General features: G+C 40.5%; 1 protein-coding gene across 2 annotated transcripts in view; it reads left to right on the top strand.

The window, feature by feature from the left end:
* Positions 1 to 18,089, top strand: part of LOC115259572 (putative uncharacterized protein DDB_G0286901) — a 156,128-nt gene extending 138,039 nt beyond the window's left edge. For both annotated transcript variants that reach the window (XM_062846757.1, XM_062846756.1), the window contains one exon: positions 1,905 to 18,089. In XM_062846757.1, the coding sequence (XP_062702741.1) occupies positions 15,102 to 17,081 (1,980 nt within the window). In that variant the 5' untranslated portion in view covers positions 1,905 to 15,101 and the 3' untranslated portion in view covers positions 17,082 to 18,089. The remainder of the gene's footprint in view (positions 1 to 1,904) is intronic.
* Positions 18,090 to 18,936: the final 847 nt, after the last annotated feature.

Raw genomic sequence — 18,936 nt, 5'->3', positions numbered from 1 at the left:
TATGTACAGCAGAGGCCACCCAGGCCTTAGCCTGATCGGTAAGGTAAGGTAAGGTTCTTAGAATCATCATAAAACCAAAATGGAAGTGATTAGGTTTTATGACGGTTTTGAAAACCTCTAAAAGACTAATTGACCATCAAAAGTTCAAAAAGTTTGTTGGGATGTCCAGTCAAGAACATCGCCTTAGAAATAATATTACCATTTGTTGTGTATATTTTTTTCGGATGTACAACCTATACGGGAACCACTTTGCTCATACAAACGTCCCCGAATGCCCTTCTGTATAATAGATCGCTAGACGAGGCTAGGCCAAGTACCTGAGGATAAGGGAACAAAACCGTGTGGTCGGTTTTATTTATGGGTTAGTCACAAACAGGGAGAAATTGAAATAAATTGACGTTCGCGTAATGAATGGTTTAATTAGCATCTAAATGGTCGAGAGTGTTAGCCCTCCCGAGATACCCGAGCAGGGACGAATAACTACGCCTAAACGTTCTAATATTTACGTAAGGTGAGGAATCAGATTTTCTTTCTGTATGGCTTCCAATACGTTCAAGACGTTTCTACGTCGGATTGTAAAATTACACGTTGGTTGCAGTATGGAAACTGCAAACAATACAGCAATCAAGTAAATTATTTTCTGAAAATTCGAATAAAGCATCACAGTAGCTCAAACTTTCTTATATTTACACTAGATATTGCGAAATTACATTATCGTCGTGCAAATTTCCACGAATTTCCGTTTAATAGGTGTTCAACTGAATTCATCATCCTGCCATTATTATCTCCCGTTCGGGGTGAAGCAGCGTTTGTTTGTGCACCAGTACACTGCAATATTTGGAGCACACACACCGACTGCGACCGGTTCGGCCCAAACAGATGACTATCGCGGATAAAGAGCATCTAAATTGTGGAAAATTGTGTGTGAATTTTGGGGCTCTCTAACCGGAACACAATGAGGGCCGAATAGCACCCATTTTCGGACAAGCAGAATGATTTGCATTTTGCGTGGCATTGTTTTTTTGGTTGAGATAGTGTTTCCTGTTTAACGCACCCACAATGGGGTATTTAACTTTGACGGTATCTAACCGTTAAATTCTGGGAAAGACAGTTCCCAATAATGGGCTTACATACATAGTTGCTAGATGGTGTTTTAGGAATTATCGATGATATGATGAATATCAGCTTCCAATTCATGGTGCATGTTTCATCTTTCCTTCAATGCACCCATAAACCGATAAACCCACTCAGTCAACAACGGGAAAAAAACGGCAATGAGATCAATGTTTCAGATTTTCCGCACACAAACCAGCTCGTTTCAACCGAAATTGTGCTTTTTGCGTCGCCTTCGGTGCTATTGAAAATAAATTTCCGATATCGGCAGTAATTACCGGCTCGCTTTTTTTTTTGGACGTATGTTTCAGGATGTTTAAATCTGTGGCTCATTAGTGAGCGCTGGTTTTACATTCTGTTTTTGCATCTTTTTATGTCCAAAAATGGACGTTTAAATTTTCAGGAACGTTGAAATTGATATCAGAACCACATGACTAATTGAGGATCATATTTTGCACAGCTCAGACAAAAATAAGGTCATTTACAATTGTATTACCCAAGTAACATTTTATAGTCAAAGAAACTTGAAGAGATTCTTAGAACTATCATAAAACCAAAATAAAAGGTACAAGGTTTTATAACGGTTGTGAAAACCTTTGCAAGACTAATTGGCCATCAAAATAATACTTGGGTAACTACAACATTTTTTATCGTGATTCAGGGAACCTAATCAATAAACTATTAATACTGATCGCAGTTTGCACCAACAATATCAATGTTGTATTATGTGTTGCATGTGCCTTATTTAAACCTTGAAGATGTTCTAATGAGATGCTTTCTTTTTATTTCAGGGTAACTACAAACATCAGAGCAATGCGCCTTCAAACGAGACTGACAGTAAGTACACAATTATAAGATGCAGTGCTCCCCATCACTCATGGACCTCTGACGGCTAACAGCCAGCCAGCACTGTCCATCACAAGAGATTAGCTTTTGCGATAAGCTCTCGTCTGTTTCTCGTGCAATTATCCGTCCGCAACGACGAAGAAACGGTCGTTCGCTCCCGCACCCGAAGGGCCACAATCAGCCGGCCCTCAAAAATATTAAACTTCATAAACGTTTTGCGATACGCGGCGGGTCGCCGCAAATTTGCGCACCGTTTCGGGATGCAATCGCATCGCAATGCCAGCTCTTCGAAGTAGCTCGAACGCGATTGCTTCGGAGCTTGGTCTTTGTACGTATCTAACTGCAAAAGAATGCGTAAAAAGTGGTTGTATATATCCCCGCTCGTACAGGGTCTTAATTTTGTTTGGATAAAAATCTTGCTGGTAGTTGCCTATATACAAGCAGAAAAAATATCTAGCGTAACATTTGACAAGGACTTATCTGCTTTTTGTTTCTGTCTCTGCATCCACTCATGCACATCAACAGATAGTTTGAAGTTTGTGCATTCTGATAAGGTTGGTGACGTTCGCAGGTGGATGCAGATAGCAGACCCTACTGAGACAGAAACTTGCTTATTCACGCAAATAAGATAGGCCCTTCTCAAATGTTACGCTAGAATTATGCGTACCTACTACCTTCATGTTGTGCGCCCCTAGCAATGCAGAAAGACGACGCACCGGCATCGGCATCGGAGGCACCGCGTGACATCGGCTTTCTCGAACCGGAAGGACAGGCTCCGCCTAGGGGAGGGCCGATGATGGTGTTTTGCTGGTTGCGCTGCCATATTTTTTTTTTCTGCTCATTCTTTGTCGAGTGCGTTCCTTTCGTTTACGTTCGGTAGGGTGATACGAGAAAATTCAGAATAAATAGGGGATTGGAACCCACTTAGGTCAAGCAAGATAATGTTGAAGGTGTGTAAGTTCGATTCTCTGAAGGAATTAGTTTCTTTTCGTACATAATTGCAGTATTTATTAGTTCAGGGCAGGATATTCAACGTCGTTGCTATGCAACTTTCAAAAGTGAAACTTTGTTCTAGGATCCGCCCTAAACATGAAAAGGCTTACGGTCAGTTCTGCTAGTACAAAGAGCCTCGTCATGCCTCTACTCAAGGCACTCTCCAGATCACCAGGAGTCGCATAAGGATACACGCACGACATCATATTAAGCCATATCCGTCCAGTGTCCTGTTTATGGGACAGATATCCCGAACGCCCAGCGTCTTATAAATAGGACAGTCCTTTTGATGTGAATATCTCCAGAATTATGCAAAATTTCAGAATAATTTCTTCGGAAAAGATGTTCTCCACACCCATACCTTGCTCATAGTGGGCAATATAGTGTGTGACTGGTTCACTAGGTGGCGTAAACGATGCTGCAAAGAATACATATTGTCACGATCTATGAGTTTCATTTTCAATGCGAAAAAAAAAATGTTACCCTGAAATCTTGACAATGATAATAATTTATAGACCATTTCTTCGGCAGAGTTGTTAATCAATACATATAAAAGTCGATGTATGATTGTATGTTTATATATTTGTATGTTTATATGTTTGTATGTTTGTCTATTTGTATGTTCATATGTATGTACGTATGTATATATGTATGCCGGAATATAGGCATAACTGTGGAATGCGTCAAGAAATTTCAATCAAATTTGGCACACATTCCTTAGGATGTGGTGTGGAGGTTGTAATAGGGGTATTGGAATTCAAGATGGCGGCTTAGGTTCCAAGATGGGGGTCAAAACTCCAGAATATGTGCTTTTTAACGGCAATGCTGCTTCGTATACTTTGCAATATGGGTATCTATCGATCGGGCTTTATAAGTAGGACTCAAAAATGAATATCCGAAGCTATTTTGAAATCCAAGATGGCGGATCATATCCAAGATGGCAGCCATGGAATAGTAGTTTCAGCTATGATACCATGTAATATGGGTATCAGGTATCAGGTTCCAGAGGCACGTTCTCCTCCATTTGGGAAATTTGTGCCATCACCATGAACACGAGCCTATTCATCACTTACCTGAGCGAGAAGGGATAGAAAAAAAGATGGGACAGGGAAAAGGACAGGTAAGGGAATAGAATCGTCATACACGCATAAGCGTACCACAAAGAATTCAAACAGCGCCCTGAAAAGAGCACTGTGATAGCGCATAAAGCGTAAAGAGAGCCTATAGCTCTTTACCACAGCGGGTCAAGAACAACAGAACGTCTTGAAGATTCAGGTTTCTGAAGTCAATTTCCCTCAATAAGTGGTTACCGAGTACTTGGAAACGCAGTTGCGCAAAACCTGGACAGTTACATATCAAATGATACGAAGTTCCATAATCGGATTCACAGCTATCACATGCAAATGAATCAGCTTGCTGAATATTCGTCATGTGATAGCTGAGTCGGCAGTGGCCAGTCAATGCTTTGACCAGAATGCTGCATATCTGGTTTGACAGATTTGTTAGATACTTCGCCGCCCTTGGAGATGACTCAGTACAATACAATTTGGTTTGACGACATGACTCCAAACAATTCCAGTATTGTCTGTGTTGAGTAACAGCCCAGGTGTCCGATATCGGAATAGCTGGCTCAGGGCCAATGAAGTCATGTGATGCTCCAGCCAATGTTATGCTAACTCATCAGCCAATTCATTTCCAGCGATGGAAGAATGACCAGGTACTCATACAAGGTGAACAGCGTTTGCTGAACGCATCACTAAAATAACTAAAACGGCCGCAATGAAATGATAGCGCCACCGTAGCCTTGTGTGTTTGACGTAACTCGACTGCTGTCACTGTGTTACCGTCCATATACGGTGGCGCTTTTGTTTTGATGCGGTGAGTAGCGGAAAAATCGGCTTCAATGATCCATTCAGCTCCTCGATTTGAGTTCGACAAGCGATAACTATCTTCGACCTGGAGTTTCCCGAAGCAAGTGCTTTAATAGCAGCCTGGGTGAATAAAACTGATGCAGCATTAGCTCACGAGAATAAACACCAGCACCTGCTCGACCTTCGAGCAGGGAGCCATCAGTGTAACATACGATGCCGTCTGAAATACTTCTTTCCAGATATCCAGATGTCCACTCTTCCCGGGAAAGGGAATTTCGTAGAAAATGTCCTATATGGAATATACAAGCATTTGTAAGATCACTTGGAGCAAGGATAATTTTGTTCCAATTCACCAAAAGTGGAAACAACGAGGTGTGTGTTGATGTGCGGTTCACAGGAGTTTCCTCTAGTAGACCGAGTACCCGTAGACGGTAAGTGCAAGAAAGTGCTTCTTGCTTGAGATGAATGTGTAGTGGAGCAACGTCAAAGAGAATTTCGAGCGCTGCTGTGGGAGTTGAAGAGAACGCTCCAGACATCGCCATTAAGCACATCCTTTGCAGATGGCCTAACTTTGACTGGATCGTTCTCATTTCGCCCTTTTGCCACCACACAAGACATCCATAGGCCAATATTGGACGAAAAACAGTTGTGTAAATCCATTTGATATACTTGGGTTTAAGACCCCAAGTTGTACCAAAAGTACGCCGGCATTGCCCGAAGGCTACACAAGCTTTCTTGATTCTGAACTCAATGTGAGGTGTCCAGGAAAGCTTGGAATCAAGAATAACTCCAACGTACTCCAATGTAGGGTATTGTACCATTTGGGCAGGTGTATCTATTTTGGGCACTTGCGTTATAACAGTCAATTTCAAACCGATTGATTTGAATTTTTGTATAGCGTTAGGCTCGTATAGTGTCGAACTCTATACTGACTCCGTGTGGCTTCTAAAAGGGCATCGAAAGGCACGTTGTCAAAGGCACCATCAATTTCTAAGAAAACACCCAAACAAGATTGCTTTTGAGCGAATGCTTTCTCGATATCGTAAACAACCTTGTGTAAAATGGAAATCCGGAATAAGTGTCGCGCGTTCGCTTCGTATTTCGCGATGGGCTGATGGGGGCGCGACCGTGAAATCCGAAATTAGTGCCGGAAAATGTTGTGACTTCGTTTTACGTGTAGGTGGCGAAAAATTACACTCTGTGACATTCGGTCTCCTTTATACATTTACAAAACAAGATCTGCAAATTTCGTCACTTCTAGTGTCGGCCCAAGTTTTTAGTATTCCTATTTTATTTTGATACAATTTAGCTATATTTTTGTACAGTCTGCCACCTTACGGTGTTGGCCGCACTATTTCGTTGAGTAATTATGTTCAAGTACTTTTACTTTAGTTGGGATTGTCAAGCTGTTATACTTCCGGAAGATGCAATAATTCGATTTTCGTTACCAAAGTATGAAACCCTTTAAACAATGTTAATAATCCCTGAAAGTGACGCGTATGTGGGGACGAATTCAAAGGGAACTTTTCGCGAGTGCATCGTTCATAGCAAAACATGGTGATTGTTGCAATTTGTTTACCAAGACAAAACCCTCAACGTTTCCTTCCCATATCCAAACTCCTAGTGGTTTCTCGTAGTAACGCAGAGAATTCCTCGGTTATTGGCCTAAGCGAGAGCTACGTCATCACTTCCTTCCCTATCCTCAATTGACCTGCATTCGGACGCGGCCGGCGCTGGTATTGCACATTGAAAAGTATTGGGATCTCAGCGTTTACACAATGAAGAGGAGGCTAGTCCCAAGCATAATCTGTTGGTTCTTTGTGTAAATGCAGATGTCCTTGCAATAACAGAGGAGCAACCGCGGGCGGTCAATCATGCTCATGCTCATGCTCATGCATCGTAAACAACCTTGTGTAAAAGAGTCACAATAGACTTTCCAGATTGGTAGGCGTGTTGGTTCACATGAAGAGGCACGCTAGCCAGATGAATATCACGGATGTGATGATCTACAATGCGTTCTAAGCATTTCAGAAGAAAAGAGGTCAAACTGATAGGTTTGAAACTTGTTGCTTCTTTATACGACGCACGACCCACTTTCGGAATAAACTTCACAGAAATGTCCCGCCAAGATTTGGGAATATACCCTGTAGCAAAACTGCAAACAAGTAGTTGTTTCAAAACATGTTTGAAATAATCAAATCCCTTCTGAAGCAAAATAGGATAAATCCCATCTGTCCCAGAAGATTTGAAAGGAGCAAAGCTATTAAGTACCCACTCAATCTATTCTATAGTTACAATACAACGAGCCGAGGCCAGGGAATCATAACTTAAAAAAAAAGACTACCTTCAGGTTCATCCAAAGATGTAATGTTCACACATCCAGGGAAGTGTGTGCTGATAAACATTCCAGAGCTTCCTCATCAGAGGAAGTCAGATCGCCATTTGGCAAACGAAGGTCGTTCACTCGCAAATCCTTAGATTTCGTAAGGGTTTTGTTTGACCGACTGACTTCACTCAAACTGGAAACTTTTGTGTAAAGGTTTTTCCAGCCGGATCGTTCAGTAGACCGGAGAGCTTTCCTGTAGGCCTTGCGAGCCGACCTGGAAGTCTCCGATCCAGCAGAACGTCGTCTGTTCCAACTCTTTCTACATTGTTTTCTGAGTTTCGCCAGATCAGAGTTCCACCAAGGGGTTCCTCTTGTGATCATCACAGACCGTAGAGGGCATGCTTCTTGAAAAGCTTCCATGATGAAGGTCGTTGTAATGTCAACGGCATCATCTAAATCACTTGGAGTGTCAATGGATGGTGAGTATCCATGAAATTTGGCCGCAACCAAATCAGTAAAAAGATCCCAGTTTGTTGACCGGAGATTCCTGAAACGCGATGTTTGCGAAGTAACATTTAAATGTTCGAAAAAGATGGACCGATGGTCAGATAAAGATTCTTTATCTGACACATGCCAATTGGTCAGCTCGTGACTAATTGTACTAGAGCAAAGCGTTATGTGTAACACTTCCTCTCTAGCAGATGTCATGAAGGTTGGGCGGTTGCCTATGTTAAGTAATACAAGATCTGTACTACTTAAGTACCCCATCAAACTGGAGCCTCTCAAGTTAATGTCTGCGCTGCCCCAGATGATATGGTGAGCATTAGCATCACAGCCAACAATTAGCGGAAGGCCTTCTGAAGTACAGTATGCGATGACGTGTTTGAAAGCATCCGTAGGGGATGGTTCATCATGCAGTAAATAAACCGAACAATAGACGTATTTCCTGTTGAGATTTCCATCAGATACATCAATTGTGATACATAGATACAAACATCTCTGGTGGTTAGTGCAGAGATGAATGTAGCAACTATTGCGTTGTTGACAAGCACACAGGCTCGAGGCATTATACGCGAGATTGCCATTTCATGTTTACTGAAAGTGGCAAACACCGGGTTGATGATGATGATGATGATGATGATGGTCCCGCCACATACCCCTACAAAGGTTTGAGCTAGACGATATATCTTTAAGATAATTATTAATAATGATCAATGAAATCAGATTTGCAAACTAAATACGGTCTGATTCTTATTACAGATATAAACAACATTATAATTTGTCATACTATACAGCAAAAATATAAATTTCAAAATACTGCTGCTCTCAACTACAGATGTTTGCAAGCGTTACTAGTGATCATGAAAGATCAGAAAATCAAAAATATTGCGAGGATTGATAACGTTCGCGCGATGTCAAAACAGTCGGCAATATTCTCATTCTCAAGAAATTCCCGACATTCAACTAGACAACTCACTACTAATCTACAGAATCCTTCAACAGTACAAATATTCCATATGATAAATAAATACAAAAATGTCATTTATACCTGTTACCGCGCGCGAGACTCAAACTTTTGTAGACTACACAAAATAAGTTCAGTTAATAATACTACGTCAACAAATATAAAATCCATCATCATCATCGGGGCGACCATTATAGTTTGTTCGTGCCTCCTATTACAAAATATAAATTGTCCACAAAAATATCCGTTGGTAAACTTCGTCAAGATACAAAATCTAGTCAAGAATGAAAAGTCAACAGAGTAGCTGTTCAAAAAGCAGCTTTTACGTGTGAAATACATAGTCTCTTAAACTGTGATAGAGTTGCTGCATTCGTGATGTGGTCAGGCATCGAATTGAAAACATTTATACCTTTATAGTACAAGGAATTTTGTGAAGCACCATGCAAAAAGTGGGGTGTTCGTATTTGATCCGCGTTTCTAGTGTTATAACTATGAATGTCACTTCCTCTTTCAATTCGGTCACACAAATATCTAGGCAGCATACCATTCTTTAATTTAAAAATGAACACCAACGTTAAATACACAATTCTTTGCTTCACTGACAACCACTGAAGGGCGTCCAACAAAAAAGTTGAGGAAGTGAATCTGTTACATCTTAAAATCAACCGCATTATTTTATTTTGCAAACGCTGTAGCCTTGATATTTGTGTTTCATTAGCTAAAAACAAAATGGACGGGCAGAACTCAATGTGTGGAGAAATGATTGATTTGTACAACTGTATTTTACTAGCAATAGTCAAATCGTTTTTTAATCGACATAGAATACCATACTTTTTGGCTATTTTCTCAAGGTTTCCTAGATAGAAATTCCCCTTACGGAAGTAAGGTTCTTGGACCAAGGCCACTTAGGCTGTACCATTTTACATAAGTCTGCAAAGATTGATCGTTGCTGGTCTTTTATGCTGAAGATTGATCTGAGCTATCCTAACCGTAGCCACTACCCAAACTAGGTAAGATTAAACTCTTCTCAATAACAGCACAACAACGAACAACAGCAATAAAACCAGATCGGTATCGATTGGAAAACGCCAAAGGCGAGGATACACAGAATACACTGTGTAAATTGCATAATGTGAAACCATATAGGTGAAAATTTAAACTAATTAACAACATAATAATCATAATCCCGCCCTTATTTAGCCTCAAGTGAGAATAAAAAAGGGCAGCTGATTGTCTCGGAGAAACACAAGGTCCACTGCACCATTGCTCCGGTTAGCGCAAAAAGGGCAACATACTGTGGAGGGTGCCCTGGTACTCCACAGGCTCCGTTTGCGGTTAGGTTTTTATTAGACCCCCCTAGTCATTCATTCCTAGGCACGGTAAGCATAAAGCCGCAGCACACCATGAATTAGGGGTCACCACCGGAACAGGCGGTCCGTAGTGTTATTTTTAGCCATTTGAGACAATCGCTACCTACACTACACAGCTATCTAGGCTGATCGAGAAAACAAATTAATATTGATGATCAACTTCATACGGGCTCGAACAGCCGTACAAGTGTAGTGTAGCTGGTCTGGCGATACTGGAGTAGCATCCACGGGTGGTCACAAGCTCAAGCTCAGCTCAAGCTCATAAACAAAGACTAAACAGATGAAAATGATATGCAAACCTGTTATTGCTCAACAGCACAATTGTGCTGGTTCGTCACGAAAGGGATATGTAGTTGAGCATACATGGCTTCGAGACACAACTATCCGAGAAAAGTGACACCACACGAAAAGAAAAAAAAACTTCACAGCCTCAGCATTAGAGTACATCAGTGTTTCTACCACGACGCGATCTATTTTGGGACATTTTATGAATGAAAAACTAAACCATTGACGATGCTATTTTCGGCGACGATCGGCGGCCGTCAATGGTGGCGGCACCGTGTCTTTAATTGCGGGCGGCGGCGAAACAACTATGTGGATCAGGCCGGGCATGGACCTACCAACCGACCGACGGTATGTTCTTCTTCTTATGTTTAGTTCCTCGCAAATGCTAGAGCGGCGAAGGTATAACTACATAGGTAACATGAGCTGAGCAATGTTTATTGACGGTCTGTTCTGTGTGCCGGGATGTTTAGTGTGACCGTGTGAGAAAACATTGAACGTGTCGTATGAACATTGACGGTGATTATGTTGTCAGAGAAAACACGTTTGTGAATTATGAAGTCAATGGTTGTATGTAAGATTTACCATTGTAGTTCGAACCAACATGCTAATTTTACATTACACAGTTACGGTTACTTCGAACGATGAAGGCCAATGTGTTTTGTAATGGAATTCGATAGGTGGGACCATTTCATTCTGAACACCTGGAATAGCTTCCAACGCGGAGAACTTTTGATCGTCATCTCCAAGGGTGGCGAAGTATCTTATAAATCTGTCAAAGCGGAATTGCAGCATTCTGGTCAAAGCATTGACTGGCCACTGCCGACTCAGCTATCACATGGCGAATATTCAGCAAGCTGATTCATTTGCATGTGATAGCTGTGAATCCGATTATGGAACTTCGTATCATTTCATATGTAACTGTCCAGTTTTTGCGCAACTGCGTTTCTGAGTATTCAGTAAACACTTATTAAGTGAAACTGACTTCAGAGACCTGAATGTTCAGGATATTCTGTTGTTCTTAACCCGCTGTGGTAAAGAGCTATAGGCTCTCTTTCGATTTATGCGTTATTACAGTGCCCTTCTCAGGGCGCTGTTAGAACCCGTTGTGGTACGCTTATGCGTTAGTATCCACTTCCAGGGTACTTTTCCTATTTCCCTACCTGTCCTTATCACCATCCCTATCCTTATTTCCTTCCTTTTCCCTCAGGTAGATGATGAAATAGGCTATTATTTTGGCGATGGCACAAATGTCCCAAATGAAGGATAACGTGCCTCTGGAGCCGGCCTTCTGATACCTGATACCTGATCTGTTTAGTCTTTGTTTATGAGCTTGAGCTTGGGACCGCCCGTGGATGCTACTCCAGTATCGCCAGACCAGCTACCAGCGCTTGAATCTGAGTGAATATGAAGGATACGACCAGTTATCAGCGCCAGCAACCACTGCGAACGAATACGAAAAGGGAGCGAAGAAAAACCGAACCAACTGGGACTGCTGTTCCTCATCGGTTGGTTCTCTTGTGAAGCAAACTGACTGGTGATCGTTCATGCTCAGTTGCTGCGGTGAGTGTAAAGATGGGGAAATGATTCAGTGGTTTTATTTGTTGCTCAAAACTTGTGAAAACAATCATTTTGTTGGTATGGGAATGTTGTACCTGACTATTGTAATCGATTTAATTTGAGTTTATGTCATTTGCACTATAAAATCGGGATAAAAACTAAGTATATTCATTGCCGTATGCGCCGGCGAAGATAAAGATTCAGAGAGCCACCACGCATATGAACCACCGTTTCTCACTCTCAGTAATAAATTTGATTGCTCATGCTCCCACTTGCTTCTGAAGCATGTTAGCCAATAAAGGTATACAGCTACCGCTCTGGGTTGAAAAATATCGGTCAAAGAGTAGCAAATTTTGCTTCGTTCAGGGGAAAATGCTTCATTTTGCAAGCACTGCCAGCTACACTCACACAAAGAGCCAATGAGATATCTGCCAGGGACTAAGCAAGCATCTTCAGTGTGTGAGTATTGGTGATCTTCTATTTTTTAGGCAACAATGGCGCCTGACACGCCAGGTTTCAGGTCAATGTTGGGAAGGGGAAGGAAGTGATTATTGCAATCATTTGTATCCACATCAGACTGAATATACCTCTGCGTCTGCACAAAGAATTAATCTTAACATGGAAAGATCTCACCACGTTCTCTCTCGTCGGTTAGGCAAACCTACGCCTTGGTTTCTTTTCAATTCTACGTCAAATAATAGTGTGCATCCTATTTTTTTTAGTTTTCGCTCACTGCTTTACTTCGCACTCTGGAAATCGCACTCTCAAAGCCGCGCACACTTACTGTTTACTAATTTGAAAGTGTCAATCAAATGGTCTGTCTCAGTGAAACCCAATTTTGAAGTGCCACAGAGTTTTTTGTGGGGTGTGAATTGAAGGTCAGTTGAATAAATGAATCGAAGAGAAAACTGAATGGTGATGAAGAACAATTCGGCTAGTCGCTGCTTTGGTGCGATTGCCTTCGTCATACGCAAAACGAGTAAGAATACCAACGCGTTGGAACGTGATATTTTGCGTAATTGATCAATTTCCAGTCATATAGAGCCTGACTATAGATAGTCTACAGTCTACATTTGCTTCCATTTGATGAGCCATTGGTAAAGGTAAGTTGAAATGTCCGTAATTATTGGTTATTTTCCGCCTGATATGACTGGAATTAGCGCATAAAGCGAAAAAGATTTCACAACTTTATTCGTTATTATTCGAAATACACTTTTGAGTGTCACTGTGACACATATGGCTATGCATATATCGCGCTGCTCACGAATTATGTTACTTTTGCCAAAAACCAATTAAACTACATACATCCAAGGTCGCTAGAACATTGGTTGGTCGAGTGGATCTAGCGGGGAGTTCAAAATGTGAAGAGTGAGCAACACAGCCCGAGTTCAATTGTTTCAAAAGTTGCTTCCTAAATATTGCAGGCGATAAAATATTAAAACACTCCCCCACCCACCCACACATGTACGTACATTGAACATTGGTACACAGTCAGTGTTCAGTGCTTTTTGGTATGCGGAATTAAATTTCCCATCCATTCCGTCGTTGTTATTGTTGCAGCTTGCTTGCGATTACTTGAGTGGCTGGAGGGCCGTTGAATCGGGAGTTGGCAGGCTGATACCAACTCGGTGGATGAAAATGTTGAATTCCAGCTGACTGCCTGGGACATTAATGGAAAGCTTTTCAATTAAGCCTGAATAGAATCGTGGAGAGGGTCGAGGGGCAAATAGGGGAAGGGGCGAGGCAAAATATGGAAAATATGTGGCTAAATATTGTTGAAATAATATAAATGAATTAATAAGCGGCGTAGAGTGAGAGCAGTGTGAGGGAAGATAAATAGATTTCAGCATTTCAGAAAGACGTAACCACTGTACTAGGAGAACATTACACATTGATTTGAATGTGGAAACTTGAGAAAATTTTCTTTATATTTTTTTTCAGCAATTTCTTTGAGAATTTATCCAAGTTTTTTTTTGTTTCTGCAGGATCTCCTTTGATTTTTTTCCGAGTATTATTTCAGTGATTTTTGTGTATTAATCCTTATAGAAATTATAAGAAGTGTAGTATAAGAAAACCTTCTGAGAATTTCTCCAGCGGTATCGCCAGGAATTTTTCAAAAAAAATCCTTTAGTAAATCCTCCAGAGAATCCTTTCTTGAAAAATTCCACCAGTGTATCCACCAATTCTTTGCAAATATTGTTTATACGTAAATTTCTTCAGAAATTCTTTAAATCCCCGGAATTACTTCCCGAGAAAAACTTGGAAAACTTCTCAAGAATTTGGTCTAGCAATTACGGAGGCTTCTCTAGGACTTTCTCCATCTATTCTCCCATGCCAGGAATCGTCCATCATCCAGGAATTCCTCCAGAGATAACTTCAGAATTTACTTCCGGTGTTTTTTTTTGTTCAAGAACCCATCCAAAAAATTTAAAAGAACTTCTTTCAGGAATCTCCAATCAGGATTTCATTGGACATTCCTCCAGGGTTTTTGTTCAGATTCTATTAAGAATTCTTCCAGTAATATTGTGTGCAATTTCTGGAAAAAAAAACTTCTGATAAAATTCCTGGAGGAATAACCAAAACGACTCCTACAGGAATCTTTGAAGTAATCCCAGGAAATGTTTCTGGCGGAACCGCAGAGAAAATTACTAAAAAAAAAGATCCTTATAGGAAATTCTGCTGGAATCCTTGAAAGAATTTTTCAAGGATTTCTTGGAGTAAACTTTAGAGTTTTCATTCTGAAGGAATCTCCGTAGGATTTATAAAGAATTTTATAGACAAATATCTATGTAAACTCCTTGATAGAATAGTTTCGAAGGAATCCCTGACAGAATTCAAGAAGGAATCCAAGCAGGAGTTCTGAAAGAATCCCTGAACTAATTCCTGAAGAATTCTTCAATAGAATGCCTTCAGAAATCTAAGGAAGAGGAATCTTTCTGAAGGATGATCAGAATGAATAAATCCCAAGAAAAATAAGAAATACCACGAGAAGTTTCTAAAGAGCTTGCTGGAGAAAAACCTGGAGGGACTTCTCAGTCTTAGTCGAACCACCTTTGTGTTCGGACGTGCGGAACAGCGCGCTTGTAAATACTTTTAAAACATTACTTACTATTTAATTTTTTGACCCCGGGTCCGTTCGCGCGCGAACCTGTGTTAGTATTTTTTTTCTCTACTTTTCGCCTCACGCGAATTGTCTTACCCATCGACGTCGCCGCCGTGTGTGACTTTTTTATTTTTATTTACCCACCGCGTGTACGTATCGAAATAGCCCAAGTATGCGGTGTGGTATAACAACGTGCAACACTACGGACAACCATTTCCTATGGAAATGCGAGTTCTGCGATAAAGCATACCACGCTGCCTGTATCGGTGTACGGCGGAACCAAGAAGAATTTAACAGGTCTTTCATGGTGCCATTATGTGCTGACTGTCAAGTGCATCTCAACTCTGGGATCGATACGCGGAAAATACTTTTCAAGCAGAATCAACTTTTTGAAGCGATCCAGAACCAAACAGATGCTTTCCATCGAATGGCTGCCGACCTGAAAAGAATTTCTCTCGGTGATTTGTTTGATAACATCGAGCAATTACTGCAACAAACACAAGAAGCTTTAACGTCAAATAATAGCAGAAATGAAAACACTCGGAAAGAAATTAGTCAGCACTTCCAATCATGCGGCACACTGTTGAACCGCGCGCTTAATGAATTAACAAGCGCCAACTTGACAATGGCGCAAAAAACGCAAAAAATGGAAAGCCAATTGACGGAAGTAAACAACTACATTGTGCATTCGGCAACTACTCCACCAATTGCTACACCGACACTTGCTGACGAACCAAACAAATTAGACAAAATTTTGGATGAAGTGCTTTTTGTCTCTGCTGCTGTGTCTAATATATCTAATAAAGCGGTAGCTTGTTCGCCTAAATCAAGCCAGTCTTTAGTAGACGAACTAGCAGAAAAACAGCACCATCAACAACAACAACAACAACAACAACAACAACAACAACAACAACAACAACAACAACAACAACAACAACAACAACAACAACAACAGTTAGCAGAATCACCTCTATGCAAACCTTCAAGCCAATTACCTACTGACACACCAAAGTGCGATGCCATTGCTGAGCTCTTCGCTGAACGCAGAGCAAAAATGCGTATTTCACAACCACCAGACAGCGGTTGGCGGTTTGTAGACAGCGGCCGAAAACTGCTTTGGCGCAGACACTGGCCCAAGCTTGATGCTAAAAGTGCTGAAAAGGTGCCTCGCAATAAGAGACGTCGTAAGCAGCATCCACATACAAGCAACAACAACAACAACAACAACAACAACAACAACCACATTAACAACAACAACAACAACAACAACAACAACAACAACAACAACAACAACAACAACAACAACAACAACAACAACAACAACAACAACAACAACAACAACAACAACAACAACAACAACAACAACAACAACAACAGCGACAACAACAACAACAACAACAAAAACAACAACAACAACAACAACAACAACCGCAACATCAACAACTACAACAACAACACCACAACCAACAACAAAAAAACAGACAAGCAGCTGTTGGCTATTGCCAAAACTAAATTTTCCGGACCACCCTCTACCACCGACCATCCTATTTCCGGTCTCTCGGTTCCAAAACCCATCACCTTTAAAAGGGGTGAAACCATCAACCCATATCGGACAGAAAAACAAGGACCTACACCAACTAACCAGCAAGAACAACAACAAGCGATGGACAGTCAAACAACCACGATGAACAGTCAGCAATATCAACTACAGCAACAACAACAAAATCAACCACATCACGACATTCAACTCGACCCAATGCATCCACCCATCGTACGTCTCACAGAGCAATCCGCCGAGGGTGACGGTCGATTTCTGAAAGCGAGACTCCGCGATCCTAACATTATGAGGGTTGTTCGGTTATTCCTCGCTTACATGAAGGATCAACCCGAAACCGTTTGTATTGATGGGATGACAATCACCAGCATACGAGTTCTTCTTGCGTCTGAAGGCCTGCCTACCGATCCTGCACATCTTCTACGAATTTTTAACGCCGTTCATCAGGAGTATGGAGTAAGCCCTGCTGAAGCTGCGTCGGACTTATCTTCTTACCGCCAATATCTCAAAAGCGAACGCACGAACCGACTGCAACAACTGCGGGAAAGTTCGAATAAATTCTACTCGCCCCTTCCGGAACGAAATTTTATGAAGTAAGGACGCCTTCTTCCTTGGAAGAAATAGAAGTGGTGCCGGTAACTATTAATATTTCTTTAACCGGTAATCTTCAATCTGACTGTAATTTAAATATTTCAAAAACCGACACACTTCCAACTATTTCTTCGACTGAAAACAATTCGACCGAAATTTTGATTTATTGTCAGAATTTCAATCGAATGAAAAGTCCAGCCAAAATAAAAGAAATCTATAAAAATTTATTAAGCACATCCTTCTCGGTAGTTTTGGCAACTGAGACAAGCTGGGATGAAAGTGTTCGAAGCGAAGAAATTTTTGGAAGTGATTTCAATGTATTCCGAAACGACCGAAATTTTCATGAGTCCCAGAGGAAATCAGGAGGAGGAGTTCTTGTAGCTATTTCGGCCAATTTTAATTCAGAAATCATTAACACATCTAAATTTAAAGAATTCGAGCATGTCTGGGTGAAATCTCACATAGCAGGTGAAACACATATTTTCGCCTCAGTGTATTTTCCACCAGATCATGCGAATAAAAATACATATGAAAAGTTCTTTCAATGTGCTGAACAAATCATGTCTCAACTTCCTCCCGAAGTTAAGGTCCACATATATGGGGACTTTAATCAACGTAATGCTGATTTCATTCTGGACTCTGAAAATGAAAGTATTTTACTCCCAGTCGTTGGGGAGAATGAAACCTTGCAATTTATTTTTGACAAAACAGCAAATTTAGGTCTAAACCAAATTAATCACATAAAAAACCGCCAAAATTGCTACCTTGACTTTTTATTAACGAATATCTTTGACGACTTCTGTGTTAGCGAATCATTGTCTCCGTTATGGAAAAATGAAGCTTTCCACACAGCAATCGAATATTCTTTGTTCATACATGAGCACAAAATCCCCAACGACTGCGAATATGAGGAAGTGTTTGAATACAAATTAGCGAAGTACGAAAACATTAAATGTAAATTAAGTAGTGTAGATTGGCAAGCTATTCTTAGGAATGAAGGAAATGTCGAATCTGCCGTAGAAGAGTTCTACAAAATTTTAAATGAAATTATTGGGCAAGAAACTCCAATAAAAACGAAACGTCGTCATATAAATTCAAAATATCCAATCTGGTATAATCAACAAATCAAAAATCTGAAAAATCGCAAACAAAAAGCACATAAAATTTACAAAAAATATAAAACTGATGAAAATTTAGCTAAATATTTGAACCTATGCGACCAATTAAATTTTGAAATTAATAATGCATTTGAAGAATATAATACGAAAACTGAACTCGAAATAAAGTCCTGCCCAAAGAACTTCTTTAATTACGTAAAAACCAAATTAAAATCTGACAATTTTCCATCCGTAATGCATCTTGACGAAAAAGTTGGGGACACCCCGGAAAAAAATTGTAATCTATTTGCTGATTTTTTCCAGGAAATCTATACAACTTTTTCGGAAGAAGATCGTGACCGCGATTACTTTGCTTTCTACCCTGAATTTATTAGGAATGTTGGTGTAAATCAAATTCAACCAAATGAAATTTGTGAAGCACTTTTGAACTTGGACGCCTCTAAGGGACATGGTCCTGACAAAATTCCTCCAATATTTCTGAAAACTTTAGCTAAGGAGCTCACTGTTCCTTTATTTTGGCTTTTTAAAATATCACTCGACACTGCAAACTTCCCAAAAATATGGAAAAGCTCTTTTTTAGTGCCTATTTTTAAATCTGGTCGTAAATCAGACGTACGTAATTATCGCGGAATAGCCATTATCTCTTGCATTCCAAAACTATTTGAGGCAATTGTCAACAAAAAGTTATTTCTACAAATCAAAAACAGAATAACTAACATGCAGCACGGCTTTTTTAAAGGCCG

Source organism: Aedes albopictus, chromosome 1 (genome assembly GCF_035046485.1).
Source record: "Aedes albopictus strain Foshan chromosome 1, AalbF5, whole genome shotgun sequence".
In the NCBI taxonomy this organism is placed as follows: domain Eukaryota; kingdom Metazoa; phylum Arthropoda; class Insecta; order Diptera; family Culicidae; genus Aedes; species Aedes albopictus.
This window is presented reverse-complemented; position numbering and strand designations above follow the sequence as displayed.